Source organism: Eschrichtius robustus, chromosome 14, assembly GCF_028021215.1.
Source record: "Eschrichtius robustus isolate mEscRob2 chromosome 14, mEscRob2.pri, whole genome shotgun sequence".
Lineage (NCBI taxonomy): Eukaryota > Metazoa > Chordata > Mammalia > Artiodactyla > Eschrichtiidae > Eschrichtius > Eschrichtius robustus.
Window position 1 is genome coordinate 20,712,102 of NC_090837.1, and position 15,751 is coordinate 20,727,852.

At 41.9% G+C, this 15,751-nt stretch overlaps 1 protein-coding gene across 5 annotated transcripts in view; it reads left to right on the forward strand.

Moving 5' to 3' along the window:
• The first annotated feature begins 3,499 nt into the window (after positions 1-3,499).
• The window catches only part of EIF4ENIF1 (eukaryotic translation initiation factor 4E nuclear import factor 1), a 41,377-nt gene continuing 29,125 nt past the window's right edge, over positions 3,500-15,751 (forward strand). For 2 of the 5 annotated variants that reach the window (XM_068563765.1, XM_068563766.1), the window contains exons 1-2: positions 3,961-4,083; positions 4,740-4,859. In XM_068563765.1, the coding sequence (XP_068419866.1) occupies positions 3,997-4,083; positions 4,740-4,859 (207 nt within the window). In that variant the 5' untranslated portion in view covers positions 3,961-3,996. Of the gene's footprint in view, positions 3,600-3,703; positions 3,782-3,960; positions 4,084-4,194; positions 4,241-4,739; positions 4,860-15,751 lie in introns of those variants that run through there. The other 3 variants (XM_068563768.1, XM_068563767.1, XM_068563769.1) reach the window with 3 other exon arrangements.

Consider the following 15,751-nt stretch of genomic DNA (forward strand, 5'->3'; position numbering starts at 1 on the left):
CGATGAAGAGCGGCCCCCGCTTGCTGCAACTAGAGAAAGCCCTTGCATAGAAACGAAGACCCAACACAGCTAAAAATAAATAAATAATAAAAATAAAGGAATTCCTTTAAAAAAATCTATTTAAAAAATGTAATTAACAAGCATTGTTAGTAAATAGTCATTAATTTAAAAGATGATCAGAGCGGGCCCAAATTTTAAAAAGTGGGGATGGGAGACGGTAGGTAGGGCATTTTTTTTAAATTAACGAATAGTTGATTTACAATGCTGTTAGTTTCAGGTATACAGCAAAGTGATTCAGTTTTATGTATATATACACTATTCTTTTTCAGATTATTTTTCATTATAGGTTATTAAGGTAGGGCATTTTTATATCCTTTTCTCCTGTGCTTTGTAAAGCATTATTTGAAAGCACTTGAGATTTCTGGTGGAGAGCGCAAAACAAAGGCTAGCATTATGCATTTAAATGCTTGAAAGATTTTACGTTAAAAACATGAGGGAAAAAAACTGTTGTTGGGTGCCTTGGTATTAGAATCACAGGTAATTTGCATTTTTGCTCTTTTTTTACCTGTTAATTTTTGTAATTAAAAGTTTAAAAGAAGTTCCACTTTAGCGGGACATGGGAACCAATCTTTAATCTGAAGTTATGTGGCAAAGTAGTTTTTAAATAATTTAGTTACTTTCAAAGTCCTGATTAACACTGTAACTAATATTTACTTACTGTAATGTTACTCTTTCTTATAAGTACTTTATTAAATTACATTTAAATAAATTATGACAATCCAGGATGATAAATCAGTAAGCATGCTTTCTAAATTATTTGCTGATACTTTGTCGTGTGCATTTACCACCATCAGCTTTGACTAATTTAGGAAGGAATTAAAGGCATTTCCATTTGAATTATAATGAAAATAATTAGTCCCATTGGGTAAGATTAGATAACAATATATATAGAATAACAATAGCTAGTGCAGCAGCACTTGGTGATGTCAGACTCTTTTAACTACTTTGCATATATAAAATCAAAGATGTAAAGTGCCAGAAAGGGTTTAGGCTCAGCAAATAATTTGCTCTATGGTCTTACAGAAGTCTCTTAATAATTTCTTTGTAGTCGTTGAATACATGATGCCACAACTGTGAAACTGTTCAAATCCTATTTTCTTGGAAGTAGGGATTACCCTTGGAGAAAGAAAAGCTGAGTAGGAAAAAGCTCATTTAGAAAGGTGGAGAGCAGTGGGGATCTGAGTTGAGGCTGCTCTCAAAATTTTTAGGTTTCTGATTTCTATTTGCTTCTCTGCTGTTCTTGGACTGTTAATTTCCCCAACTGACTGAAAGTTGGGAGTCCCCTTATGCCAAATTTTGAAACAAGAATTTGAACCTAAACCAAGATCTTACAAATATTTAGTAAAGAAGTAGAATCTTTTTTCTCTTACTCTCTCAAAGGGGTTCCCATACTGATATTTGAAAATTCATTTTCGTTGCAAAAGGGGGCATTTAGAATTATAAATTATCATTCCTGCCAAAGAGAATAACATTCAAAAGTGACAATGAAACAAGGATTTGCAAGCATCTAGCTTTTACATGACACAGGTGAAAGAAGTTCACAGATGCCATCCCTTAGTAAATGATTACCTTTATTCCTAGGTAATAATTGTCTTCTCCTTTAATAAGGTCAGATTAAGGCTTTGAGAGGTAAGAAGTGAGTTGACAACACGGTTCTACAAGACATTAAAGAAGATCCTGGGGGAAGAGTACATCCTCCATAGGAGAGACCGGAGGACCCAGGAAATGAGCTTCAGGCCAGGCCTTTATCATAATAGCTACAGTGCCTTGAGCACATTTCATATATGGCTGGTGGTAATTTAAAAATATGTCCACAAATTCTGTGACACTCTTCACGTATAAAGGTGTAGTCTAAGTCCTCTTCCCTTGAATATAGGCCAGCCTTAGTGATGCCTATCTAAGGAACAGCATGTGGCAGAACAGAGTGACTTCGAGGCTAGGCTGTGCAACTGTCTGGCCCTCTCCTAACTGGACACTTGCCTGGGAATCTAGCCACCATGTTATGAGGGAGCTCAGGCCACAGAGAGACCAGGTTTAAGTGTTCCAGCAGTAGCTCCATTGGTTCCAGCTGACAGCCACCACCAACCACCAAACATGTGAGTGAGTGAGCCATTAGATGTTCCTAGCACACAGCCTTCCAGCTGATGTTGAAGGGAGCAGAGACCAGCTGTCCCAATTAGGACCACCACAAATTACAGATTTGGTGCAAAATAAATGTTGGGTTAAGCCATTAAGTTTGGGGATAGTTTGTTACACAGCAAAAGATAACCATAACAGTGGTTTTAATGTTATCTCTTTAAAGCCTGAAAAGTAGGTACTGCTATCTCTTTTTGATAGATGAGTAAACAGGTTCAAAAAAGTGAAGTGACTGGCTCTGGTTTCACACTGAGTGGCAGAGCCAGGATTTAAGAGCTTCAAAAAAATAGGCCTTCTCCACTTCTCCACAGTGGCTTGCAGAGAGAGGATAGTTGTGAGAAACTCATTTTATTCATCATTACAGACGAAAAAGTTTTCATAATTGTTTTGTCCGTTGCCAATACTCAAGGACGGGAACTTAGTGCTCAATCACTGCCCAATCGGCTGATTTCACAAGTGAAGCTCAAAGAAAGTAGGCCCCTTCAAAGAAATGTAGACTTCGCTATACTTTGGCGTGAAAAATTACATTTTCCTCCACAGCCATGTATCATTCCACGGTCCCACGGGGCAGAAACCGGCTCACACGTGATCTCCGTCAAACCTTTCCTCCCCGAATGGCAATTACTCTCATTTGTTCACAGAGGAGGGAAATTATATGCGCGTCTGTGTGGCCGTCAGCCGGTCTCAGCACTACATACTAACCGCCTGACATTCGCAGTTTCATCTTTTCACCCAAACGCACTTGCACTTCTTCCCATGCAGGCTATGGGGCGGGAAAGAACATTTCAATGAATTTGTCAGTCGCCAGTAGCTCATTGAAAAGCAACCGTGGCAAGTTTGCTTATTAATGCAGCAACGCGTAATCTCGCTTATTCCTCATACATAGAGACCACTTTAATAAGAGCGAAACTCATAAGTCAGAACTTTGCCCAAGATTACACCACGAGTAAAAAAAAAAGAGCCAAGGTTCGAACCCCAACCGGAAGGCGCAAAGCCCTCAAGTTCGCCTAACTCAGATTCCCGCTGCCGAAGCCCCAGGGTTCTCCGCCGACGCGAACCGTGCAAACGCAGCGGCCGACCGCGGTCACCCTCCCTGGAGAGCCGCCAGGCGGGGGTCGCGGGCTTCAAGCTCCGCCCCGCCCCGAAGCGCGCGTGGGAACTGGGCGTCCTCCCCGGGGCTGCCCACGACGACCGCCTGCGCACACCTGGGAGGGCTTCCGCGGCACCCGGCCAGGCCTCCTCCCCCTGCCGCCATCCCCTCCCGGCCTCCGCCTCCCCGCCGCCGTGCGTACGCAGGGGTCGGAACCCAGGGAGCGCGCCGCGATGTTTCCTTTTTCCGGCCGGCACCGCCGCGGACACCTCACATCCGGGCGCGCGTCGGCGAAGGCTGCGCTGGGGTCCGGGTGCGTGGAGGGAGTTATTAAGGGGGAAGGGGTCGGGGAGGAGGGGCGGAGGGTTGGGCCGCGGTTACGGCGGCTGAAGGGAGACAATCCGAGCGGGTGGGGGGGGCGAGAGCGAAGGCCGCGCGGAGCAGCCCTCGGACCGGCGCGGGCGGCGGGCAGGGGAGCGGCGGCCGAGGCACCGAGTAAGGGCCGGGTGGCGGCGGGGGTGCCGGGATTTGGGGCGCTGCGCGCCTGGGCCCGCGGGAAGAGAAGGGGCGCGGGTGCGCTGCGCCCGGGTTCGCGGGCGTGAGCGCGAGCGCCGGGGCGCGCGCGGGGGCCGGGCAGGGGCGCGAGGCCAGCGGGGCGGCCGGCTGGCAGCAGGCGGGCTGGCGGGGCCCGAGCCGCCGGGCCGGGGCGGATGGCGGCGGGCCTGTATTGGCTCCAGCTCGGAGCGCCCGGGCCGGGGGATTCGGCCTCCCCGCTTCCTCCGGCCCGCCTCCCCTCCGTGAGTACTGTCCCCGCCCTTCCTCCGAAGGAGGCCGCTGGGCCGGGGCCTGCGCGAGAGGCCGGGGGTTTGGGTCTCGGCCAGGGGAAGCTGAGTTTTGGAGCTGAAGCTGGCGCTCGCCCCTTCCTTGCCAGGGGCTCCCCTGACATGTCCACAGGTGCGGCTGGCCTGGTGAGGGGCGCTCGGGCCCCGTCCCCAGTTCCTGGCCTCCGGTAACAAGGGGCACCTGGCGCCGTCCATTGGCAAGTGACAGGCACTTTACCATTGCCCGACTTCCCGGATCCCCAGCTCCAGCTAGTCTCCTACCTGCCCCCACTCCGAGAAACTTCCCCACTACTGCCTGAACGGCCCTCACGGGTGGCAGCGACTAATGTTGGTTTCTTTTTGTATTAAAACTGCTTAAAGGCTGGACCCTGATTTGGGCATGTTGTACTTCTGCTTTCCTTATCCTGTTGATGCTTAGAGCTCTTTGCTAGAAGAGGTATATAAGTACCAGTGTTTCTGTTTCCAAGTGGGTTCTGGTTTATAGCGTAATTGTTGGGTGAGGGTTTTTTAAAGGTAGTCAGTCTAAGAGATATGAATTTCCATTTCTTAAACAGTCAGGACTTGTGAAAATTTATTGTTCTCGGTGACAGTTTTGTGCTGATTTCTTCCAGATGCAAAGAACTGTAGACCAAGGAGCCATGGATAGAAGTGTGGGTGAAACAGAAAATGGAGATGCCTTCCTTGACCTGAAGAAGCAACCGGCCTCCAAATCCCCGCATCGCTATACAAAAGTAGGCTTTGTTATTAATGAAATAGTGTTTCTTTATAGGTGAGGAGGTTAGTAACATTGTGTAGGAATTTCATTAGTATTATTTAAAGCGGTAGTCTCATTCTGACTCACTATGTGAACTAAATATTAACTAGATTTAGTAAAGCATTGCTTTGAACTTTTTTCTGCAGTGTGAATACCCAGAGTTTAAACTAGAATTTGCCTCTAAGTAGCCTTCAGGTGAGGGGAATATTGGCTCGATATTCCCTGTGTGAATTTGTGGATCAGTATATGTTGGCAGACAAATTCTGTAACAGCTGTGTAATTGGTGTGTTATTGACTTACTTTCCATAGAGTAAGGATTTCAGCTCTGGGATGCCTCACAGAAATCAGTGTCCTCTGTATTGATGTTTCCTTGAGAGGTGAACTCCCCACAGGAATACTCTTTGGTGTGCTTGCCTAGGGTAACCAGATATTTTAATTCTTTTTTTTTTTTTTTTTTTTACTTCCTGTTATAAAATGCATATGGACTCAACAAAAGTTAAGACTTCAAGCTAAAAACTTGTGGTGATTTAAAACTCCTCCAGATATCTGCTCTTTCAGGGGGGTGGGGGAGGAGGAATCACCTCAAGGTTGTATATTTATTGAAGCTATTGTTTCACTGTCCTGTGGGCTACTGAACATTTCTGAAGAGGTTGACCGGAGCAGTGAATTCTTTCCTAGTCCACTGAACTGTGTTGAGCTGGAGTACATAAAATGTGCGTGGGACTTTTGACGGGAAGGGTTGTGTCCTAGTTGGGCCCATATCTATTACTTCCCTGGTGTGAACCCCATCAAGGACTCTAACGTGGTTATTGTCCCTGGCTTCCCAAGATACTGATTGGTTAGTATTTTAAACTCGGGCCTTGTTTATGTACTGATGCTACTACTCTTAACTGCTTGATAAACTATCCGATGCTATTGGAGTAATATTCATTTTTAGCATAAAAAAAAAAACCTTGAGGAAAAGAGTGTTTTCAGGTGTAAAAGAGTTTTGGTTAATTGCTGTGTTAATACAATCTGTTTTGGCATGACAGAATGTGAGTTGATAGAAAGCACTTTACTATTTCATTTAGATTTGGTCTTCCCAAATATATTATAGTTTCTCTCAAACCTGAGAGTGATTGTATAGTATTTCACAACTTAAATTCATTACCTAAAATGTTGACAGGTGAAATCTGAATGGAGAAAAGCTTATTAAATGAAGGGAAAGTGATTTGAACTGCTCTTATTGATATAAGCTCATGTGAATTCAGGTCTCCCAGCAGTTTTTGAATAAAAGTTCTGACTGGTACTTTACGTGTAGAGTCCAGGCATAGAGGCTTTTGAATCACTGTCACACACTCATCAGAGGGTAGCATGTACATTTCATCTTTAATGTATATCCATCTTTATGCATAAGTCATTTTTAGGAAGATATTATGAGTCTTTCTTAGTGTAGAACTTATATATGTCTACAGTAAAGACTGAGAAACTCAGTATTGCCCATTTTTGACAATCCAACCTCAGAATTCTGCCATGCTTAGATAAATGTGCCTTAAAGAAATTTTTAGGTTGACAGTTGAGCTTACATTCAATGGTCTTCTCTCCCCAATTTAGTTAGAAATAGTTTTACTTTCCACTTCATTCAAGAGTACTTAGTTAATGGCAATTTTAGGGTCATGTTTAGGCAGTGTTGGAGTATTAGGGTAGTGCTTTCATATATATGTTTCTCAACACTCTGGTAATTTTATGTGGGATTTGAGGCAAACTAAGCCTTTTTCCTTTTGAAGGAAGTTTGAAACAGTCCTATGTTCTGAACACTATAATAAATGTTTTTTGGTTTCACAACTGGAATAATATTTGAGCCATCGTACTCCCTTTTTACATATTGGGATCAAACTATTGGAATAAATAAAGCATTTAGTAATGTTTCTGCCGCTTCAAGTTCACAAGCTAGAAAGTTTAGAAGCAGTAGAAGGAAACTGTCCTCAGTGGTTTTTGTAAGTGATGTCTTTTCTGAAAACTTTTGTAATTGAGGGATTTGTAATTAACTACAGGGTCAGAAAACCACTGGCCAGATGAGAGGGTTTCTTAAGCTTTGACCCTTCTCCATTTAGTAGTATTCAGTTGTTTTATGGGATAATGTGAATAGTCTGTTCAGAATTCGAGGTTTTTTTTCCCATGAAGGTGGAGGAGTTCAGATGTTTGGCGAGTGCTTTTCAAGGTAACAGACCAGAGTTTCCTGTGTGGTAGGACATCCTTTAGTCCAGCTTGCTTCTCAAACTTTAATGTGTCTGGGGATCACCTATGAACCTTGGTGAAGTGTGAATTCTGATTGTTAGGGTAGGGGTGGACTTGAAAATTTGGCCTTTTAACCAGCTCCCAGGTGGTGCCCATTCTGCTGGTCCACTGACCATGCTTTGAGTAGCAAGGCTTTAGTCTTCTGTGGAGAACTTGAAATATGGTGTTGATGTTGTCAAGCAACTCAGGTGCATAGTTACTCCCCAGGGTTCAGTTGGTGTCCATTGTGCTTCCATGAATGTCTCAGGAACTCAAGTTAGGGTCACATTGGGAATTTTCAGGCCTGCTCCTAAGCCTCAGTGATTATTAATTTGGATGGTTATGAGTAGCTTTATTATATGCACCTGCTATCCTGAGGGTCTTGAGCCCTTAATTTATAAACCCACTCAGGTCCATTTTGCCAGGCCAGATTCCTAAGATCAAAAGCTATGTTTTGGTAGTATTTAAATGTGCATTTTTCTAAAGTGATTGCATTATGTTGAAGGACTTTGGGAGGTTATAGAGTGGGGTCTCACATCAAAAGTCATGGATTAAAAATGGTTTAGACAGCGGTTCTCAAAGTGTGGTCCTCAAAACTACGATTTAGTATCATCTGGTAAATTGTTAGAAATACAAAATCTCGGGCCCCATCTCAGAGGTATTGAATCAAACTCTAGGGTTAGGGCCAGCCATCACCGGCTGAATAACAAGTAATTCAGAGAATTCTGACTCAGATTCAAGTTTGAGAACCATTAGTTTAGAAAACAGGAGGTAGTGAGGCTTATTAGTGGAAAAAGTTTGGGACTCATTCAGCTTTTTCTTACCTTCATCAGTGGTCCTTGTTTACCAGTAGTTGAGATGTAGTACCTGCTCTTCTATTAGTGATACCATCTTCTGCTTGAAGTACAAAATAGAAATGCTTTGGCCTGTCCCACTATTCAGATCCATGTTTCTTCTTCAAGCGAACAGACTGATTTTCTTAGATCACAAAGTATTATGTACTTTGTTCTGTTTCTCCTTTGCTCCTGTAGCTTGCCACTGACTCCTTAATGCTGTCACCTGCCAGTTGGACACGGAATAAAAGCGGAGGACACTCAGAATATTCAGCTTGGTACTGACCAATGTTAACCACGCATGTTAAATCTACCAGCTGAAAAATAGGTGTTGGATTATCTGAGTTACCTGTGTGCTCTTCGTTGCCTTGACTAGTTATAGATTGGCACCGTTTTATTTGTCATTGTAGGGATCTTTAAAGGAGGTCCCCCTAATTTGTGGCTGATGGGCAGTTGGTCACAGTGGTACAGCCATGTTTGTGTCTTTGCTTTGTTTCTTTGTTTTGTTTTGTTTGTTTTGGCCATGCCACACAGCTTGCAGGATCTTAGTTCCCCAGCCAGGGATTGAACCCGGGCCCCAGCAGTGAAAGCACCAAGTCCTAGCCACTGGACCACCAGGGAATTCCCTGTCTTTGCTTTAAAATCATTAAGAAAACAGACAAGCAACTGAAGCGGACTGATTTGAGTAATCCTTCTAGCCTTCTTGGAGAGAATCAGTTGCAAGACTTGAAGTCAATCCTTTGAGAATACTCTTTGGTTTAAATTCTAGGTTGAAATCAGTAGTCTGATGGTCAGTTTTTGCTATACAAAGATCTCGTTTGATAACTTCATGGGTATCTCATAAACTGAGTTGAGTAGTAGGCTCTAACAGGTGGCATTTCAGTGAGGCACTTAGCTATAAACTTCTAAGCTAGTATAAAAATAGGGGTGCCTGTTTATATGGGGGAAGGCAGAGTTATGGTACAAAAAATCATGATACCATGTTAATGTTTCAGCTTTCCAGAAACCTAACTGGAAGTTCTTAGAGGGGTCTGGCTGGCAACACCATAGATACTGTCTTCTGACTACTCTTTCCTACCTGTTCTGATTTTAAGTCATCTTGAAAAATTGTGATTAAGGGCCCTTGCCCCCTTGGGTATCCTCTCTTCCTTCCTCATGGTGGAAACTTCTAGCTAGATAAGGAGCCAGTCATTTCACAATTGGAATGTCTGACATAGAAATCTGTGGTTCTAGCACCCCTTCCTAAATCTTTGGTTCAGGAATGGGTGCTGTAAAAGGAGCTGGCCTAGGGGAAGCCTGCCTGAGGAGGTGGCAGTTTGTTCAGGGTTCCCAGCGGTCCCACTGGACTGGGACAAACCCAACACTGAGTGACAAAGCTGCTGGGAAGGATTGGGCACCTTCCCCTGTCCTCTCAAGAGAATCACTGGAGAGGAGAGGATAAGGGGCCACTGAGCCCCACTGCCTGGTTTGGGATCCCGCACTCTTCCACCTACTTAACCTGTGTTGCCTTCAGTCGTATTCTCAACTTCTCTGACTCTCATCTTTTTCCTCTGTAAAATGCAGATAGAATAGTATCTAACCCATAGGATTTTTGTGGGGAATAGATGAGAAAATGAATATCAAGTGCTTAGAAAAGTGGCTGGCACACAATAAGTGTTAAAAACTGCTTATGATGTAATAAAGGTAGGGGGAGATACTGAAAGATAGCTTCTTTAGATACCAACTTTAGATCAAGGTGCTTATTTTCTAAATGTCACAGTAACCATCTCCATTTTTTTTTTTTTTTTAAAGTAAGACCTTTTTTTTTTTTTTAAATTAATTAATTTTTATTTTTGGCTGTGTTGGGTCTTCGTTTCTGTGCGAGGGCTTTCTCCAGTTGTGGCAAGCGGGGGCCACTCCTCATCGCGGTGAGCGGGCCTCTCACCATCGCGGCCTCTCTTGTTGCGGAGCACAGGCTCCAGACGCGCAGGCTCAGTAGTTGTGGCTCATGGGCTTCATTGCTCCGTGGCATGTGGGATCTTCCCAGACCAGGGCTCGAACCCGTGTCCCCTGCATTAACAGGCAGACTCTCAACCACTGCGCCACCAGGGAAGTCCCCATCTCCATTTTAATATGAAACCAGAAAGCACTATGAAGATGTAATGCTACCACCCTAAAAATGATTTTCATAAGTTTCCTTCTGGTACTTATTTACCTGCTTGCTTCATGTTTTACATTGCTTTTATCGGTTGTGTGAACGCATTTAAAAGCCAAGGTTTATTTTTATTGTGTTGGCCAGATCAACAGAAAAAGCAGGGTTTCCTTTTTTTTTTTTTTTTTAATATTCCCATTTTCTTAGCTTCACATAAATCCTTTCAATAGAAGAAAGTCTTTGCATCAAATCAGCCACCATTAGAGGCTTGGGTGAATCCAGGTGCTGAGTCCTGCTTATCAGCTCTGCAGGATCCAGTTTGCATCCTGACCTGCCTGTAAGAACTGTTCTAAATGGTGCCACTTTGGCAACAAACCTCATGAATGGGGGATGGTGGAAGGTATCTCATGCACCCCCTGTGTCATTCGTTCACCATTGCCCTGGCTGTCATCTATGAATGCCATTACCCCATTGTGATCTATTTTTAAAAGCTTTCTGAGCTTTTCAGAAAAGTCATGTGACTCATGGATTGAAATATCAGGTCGGTCAGCAACCATCTGAGAGCCTGATGGGCCAAGCCCAATGTTAGTGGGTGTGTGGAGGGTGGGGTCTGGAAGAGGAGGTCAAAGGGGTACCCAACCCAAGCACTGCTTCAGGGACATCTGCCTTCTTTAGGAAGAGCCAGGCACACATAGGTGAGATACTGGGGCACTTCTAGGGTGCTCAGACCACTAACAGTAAAATAAAAATATCCACGGTAATCATAAAAAATTGGGCTTTTTACTCTGTGAATTGAATTCAGCTCACGGAGGTAAAGAACATTTCCCCTTTCATCTCCTTATATAAGTGACTTGTGTGAAATTCTATAACGTCAGATTGTCATCAGAATGCATAGCTGCTTCTGCAGGGGATTTCTGCAGAAAGAAACTGTATAAGGATTTAACCACTGTTGCTTTGGGCTTATACTCACATCATTTGCTTTCTGTTTTAATTCTGATCACTGAAAGTGGGTGTCCATATTAGTAATTCCCAAATAGACTGTTTGGGAAGGCTTGACACATTTTCTTTAAGGAAGGCTGCTAAAACTAAGAAAATGTGTTTATACTTCCTTTGGTGTGGGACTCTTAGCCAATTAGCAGCTTGTTCTTGCCTGGTCAGGTTTTAGTAACCTATGCAAAAATTAAGGTCTCTGTTGATAACTCTTCTCTTGTCCAGATGATAATTTTAGCAAACTTGTTCACGATGTAAGTTTCTGTGGATTGTCAGGACTCTACAAAAGGGTAATCTCACATTCCCTCCTGAAATACTCATAGGGAAGGAGCACTCCCAGTTCAAAATGGGCACTTTGAAGTATTTTGCCTTTAGCCAAACTTGAAGGTTTTCTTTGAAAATATCCCAAAGGGATTCCTTTCCAGGAATAGTTGCTGTTAGGGACTCTTGAGATGGCAAGTTCAAGAAGACTTCTTTTGAGAGATTGGAGAGCAGTGGGGCCAGGGACCACAGTCATCTGCCTGTGCTAGCCACTAAGCATGGCACACAGGAAGTGTTCTGTGGACAGTTATGAAAGAGCAAACTTTGTGTTGACTTAGCTTATGGTTTCTCTCCTCCCCACTTAACTGGGGGATCCTCTCAGGCTGGGATACCATCTTAAGCAACTTAAGACATTGCTGAAGGTAACAGGTTTAGTTCTCTAAACCCAATGAGGAGGATCTCATTTTTCCCTAAATGTTGGGGTGGACCTTGGGCCACATTTTGAGAAACGTGATTGGTTTAAGGCACTACTTTTTAACCTCTATGGGGGTCCATTGGAGGTCTTTGGATAACCATTGGAGATGAACACTCATTGCAGAAATTGCACAAATGCGTTTTGTGTATGGTTTCCTTGATGCCATGAAACTGGTTTAAGAAGCCCTGCTCTCAAGAACAGTACCTGTAGTTTGACCTAGATGTTTAAAGTTATTCCTAGGAGCTATTCAATCCAAGAATTGTTTTGTTTCCCCAGTTCTCAGCCTACTAATAAAGAAAATTGCTCTTCATTCTCTGTAGACAAGTGGGCTGTGTTTTGGACATTGCATTTGGTCAGAGGCATACCGTGGCACAGTCGGTGCTGCTGGCATGGTTGATGCCTGTGTGCAACTCGCCCACTGCTCCACTTTGTGCTCTTACAGGCCTGCCAAGTTTGTACATTGAGCATTCACAACTAGAATATGCCAAGCGTATAAAGTCAACAAATAAAACTGGAATAATATGGGAGGGAAAATTAAAACATTTTTACCAACCTGAGCTACTCTTTTGTATCCAAGAGTAGTTGGCATTTATAAATCTGTTATTAGAGTAGTAAGTCTGTAACAAGAGAAATTAAACAAAACATAAACCTCTGGTAACTAAACCTCTTAGTTTAATTTACTTAAAATTTTTTTTTTTGAGATAGAATTCACATACATAAAATTCACCCCTTTTAAAGTGTACCATTTAGTGGTTTTTAGTAAATTCACAAACTTGTACAACCATCACTACTATCTAATCCAGAATATTTTCATCTTGGCAAACAAACTCTACCCATTAACAACCACCTTATTCCCTTCCCCCAGGCCCTGGCAACCATTAACCTACTTTCTGACTCAATGGATTTACCCATTTTGAACGTTGCATATAAAGAGAGTCATACAGTATGTGGCCTCTTGTGTCTGACTTCTTTCACTTAACATAGTGTTTTCAAGGTTCATGTTGTACCATGTATGAGTACTTTATTCTGTTTTGTTGCTAAATATTCCATTGTATAGGTTTATCACATTTTGTTTAACCATTTATCATTTGATGGACACATGGGTTGTTTAAACTTTTTGGCTGTTGTGAATAATGCTGTGAGCATTTGTGTACAAGGTTTTTGTGTGAACATAATTTTTCATTTTTCTTTGGTTTATACCTAGGAGTGGGATTGCTGGATCATGTGGTAACTGTGTTTAAGTTTTTGAGGAACTGCCACCATTTTCCACAGCAGCCGCACCATTTTCCATTCCCATCAGCAATGTTAGAAGGTTCCAGTTTCTCTACATCCTTGTCAATACTTATTTTCCCTTTTTTTTAAAATAGCCGTCCTAGTAGACATTACATGGTATCTCGCTGTGGTTTTGACTTGCATTTGCCTGATGACTAATGATGTTGAACATCTTTCATGTGTTTGTTGGCCATTTGTGTATCTTTAGAGAAAAATCTATTGATCTTTTACCTGTTTTTTAAATTGGGTTATTGTCTTTTTGTTGTTGAGTTGTATGTGTTCTGTCTATATTCTAGACTCTTATCAGATACATGATTTGTAAATATTTTTTTCTGTCTTGTGGGTTGTCATTTCACTTTCTTTATAGTGTCATATGAAGCAAAAAAATTTCTAAATTTGAAGTCAAATTTATCTTTTTTCTTTGGTTGCTTAGGCTTTTGTTGTCATAGCTAAATAACATTGCTTAATCCAAGGGCATGAAGATTTATACCTATGTCTTCTTCTAAGAGTTTTATAGTCATAGTTCATATGTTTAAGTCTTTGATACATTTTGAGTTTCTTTTTGTATATGGTATGAGACAGGGGTAAACTTTATTTTTTTGAGCAGTTTTAGATTTACAGAAAAACTGGGAACATATCTTATGTTGGTATGGTACAGTTATTACAATTAACAATGTTGATACATTGTGATTAAAGTCCATACTTTATTCACATTTCCTTAGTTAATGTCCTTTTTTTGTTCCAGGATTCCATCCAGGAGACCATATTACATTTAGTTGTCATCTCTCCTTAGCCTCCTCATTTCCCTTTTTTGTAAGGCTTTTTTTTACCTTTGTTCAAATATTTTTTGATCCCCGCAAATAGAACATTTTGGTCCATCTACATGTTTTGCGGCTGTGTTAAAATTTTAATCTTTGCAAGTTGACTCCTAAATAAATAGATAAAATCATTAGCGTTTCAGCAAACAGCTGTAGTAATAATAGAGAACACCTATCACTTGGGCTCCCTATTATCATCTGGAGTTAAAAGTTTCAAACAGAGCCTCATTGTTTAGAAACTTTTTGTATATTGAGAGTATACATATTTAAGTATGAAATATATTGCCATTGGTTTAATAGTATACTAGGGTTCTTAGTTTAATATTCAGATTTGAGGGTGGTGGAGCGAGGGGATATGTAATAATCTTTGGGTTGCTTCTAATAGCAGAAGATTGCTTTGCAGTGTTTTTTCCTGTAGTGTATAAGTATTTCCTATATTGCAAGGTCCTTCCTGTTTTTACTGGAAAATGTTTTAAGCCCTACTGTTCTTAGGATTTCTGTATTGTTGCATCTGCAATCGTCATAACTACTATTGGTCCATCTTACCCAGCCCTCACCACCAAATTTGTGTCACTCCTGCCCTTCTGACACTGTGTTCACCATGCAGATTTCACTGGACTCAGTCTCTACTGGCAATTTGCAGGTGGTATGTCAGTACTTTGACAGCTTTTTCAGAATTTTGAGTAGCCTTTAGACATTTTCTTATATTTGGAATTCTGTTTATCTCAGACTTCCAAATTTTTCTAGGTATTTCTACCCAATTAATAAGACATAATTCATAAATGAATCCTAAATAAATGTAAATAATTGATATTCTGGTTTTAAAACTAAAATGTCATCTTGTTCTAGGGCATTTTGCTATTTCTCACCTAATGGAGAAAACATTTAGATGCCTCAGGTATCTGAAGATACTGAGTAATTTCATGGCATGCTTATATGCTGTGATTCCTGTAAGCTGAGAGAGTAACTCTATCCCTCCATATTTACCCCAAGATATGGGAAGCAGTGATCAGAGAAGCAGTAAGCATTCTGTTGTGAGGCCTGTGACGGGGGTGTTGGAGAGGCCACAGCACAGTGGTATAGGCTTTTTTGCAAGGCAGTTGTAGCATTTTACTGGTACTGAGAGTTTGGGAATTGCTGTTTTTAACTTTACTATGAAAATGTTTATATAAAAAGGAGGCAATGGTTTTGTGTATATGCATGTGTATGAGCAGGTGTGTGTGTGTGCACATGTGTGCATATATAACCGCACATATTTCCTAGTTCTGCTGAGAGGGCCTAGAAGCAAATGAGGATACCCAGTTCCCAAATCTTGATTTATTATACTATTCCCCACTTAAAGGAACTTGGATTTCTCAAGAAATGGCCGACTCTGGGGTTAGGACAGGATGGGTACAACATAAGATAGAAAGTAAGAAAGTGCTTTTAAAAAATGATGGGGCATGTCTAAAGGATTCAGGAGCCAGCTTGAAGAAACTCTCAATTTAAGCACCAAAATAATTAAGGACATTAATGAATTATAGACCATTGGAAAAGCTGGGAATCTGTGAGCCCATGTCAATAATAAATAGGTAAATAAAAGGGGGAGAAGGGAGGGTTTGTATTTACAGTGGAATGCCAAGTGCCTGACTGGTAATTATGGAGGGAGGCCTACAGTTGAAAAATCAAGATTGGTTTGGCTCAGAATCACCAGTAGATGCTAAATTTAGGGGGAAATTTTGATGAAGGCCAGTATATTTGGATGATTTTAAAGTGTCTGCCCCACAGATTGCATACTGATTGCAAGTGGGAATGTAGTAACTAAAGAGTAAAACCGGAGAATACCTTGACCAG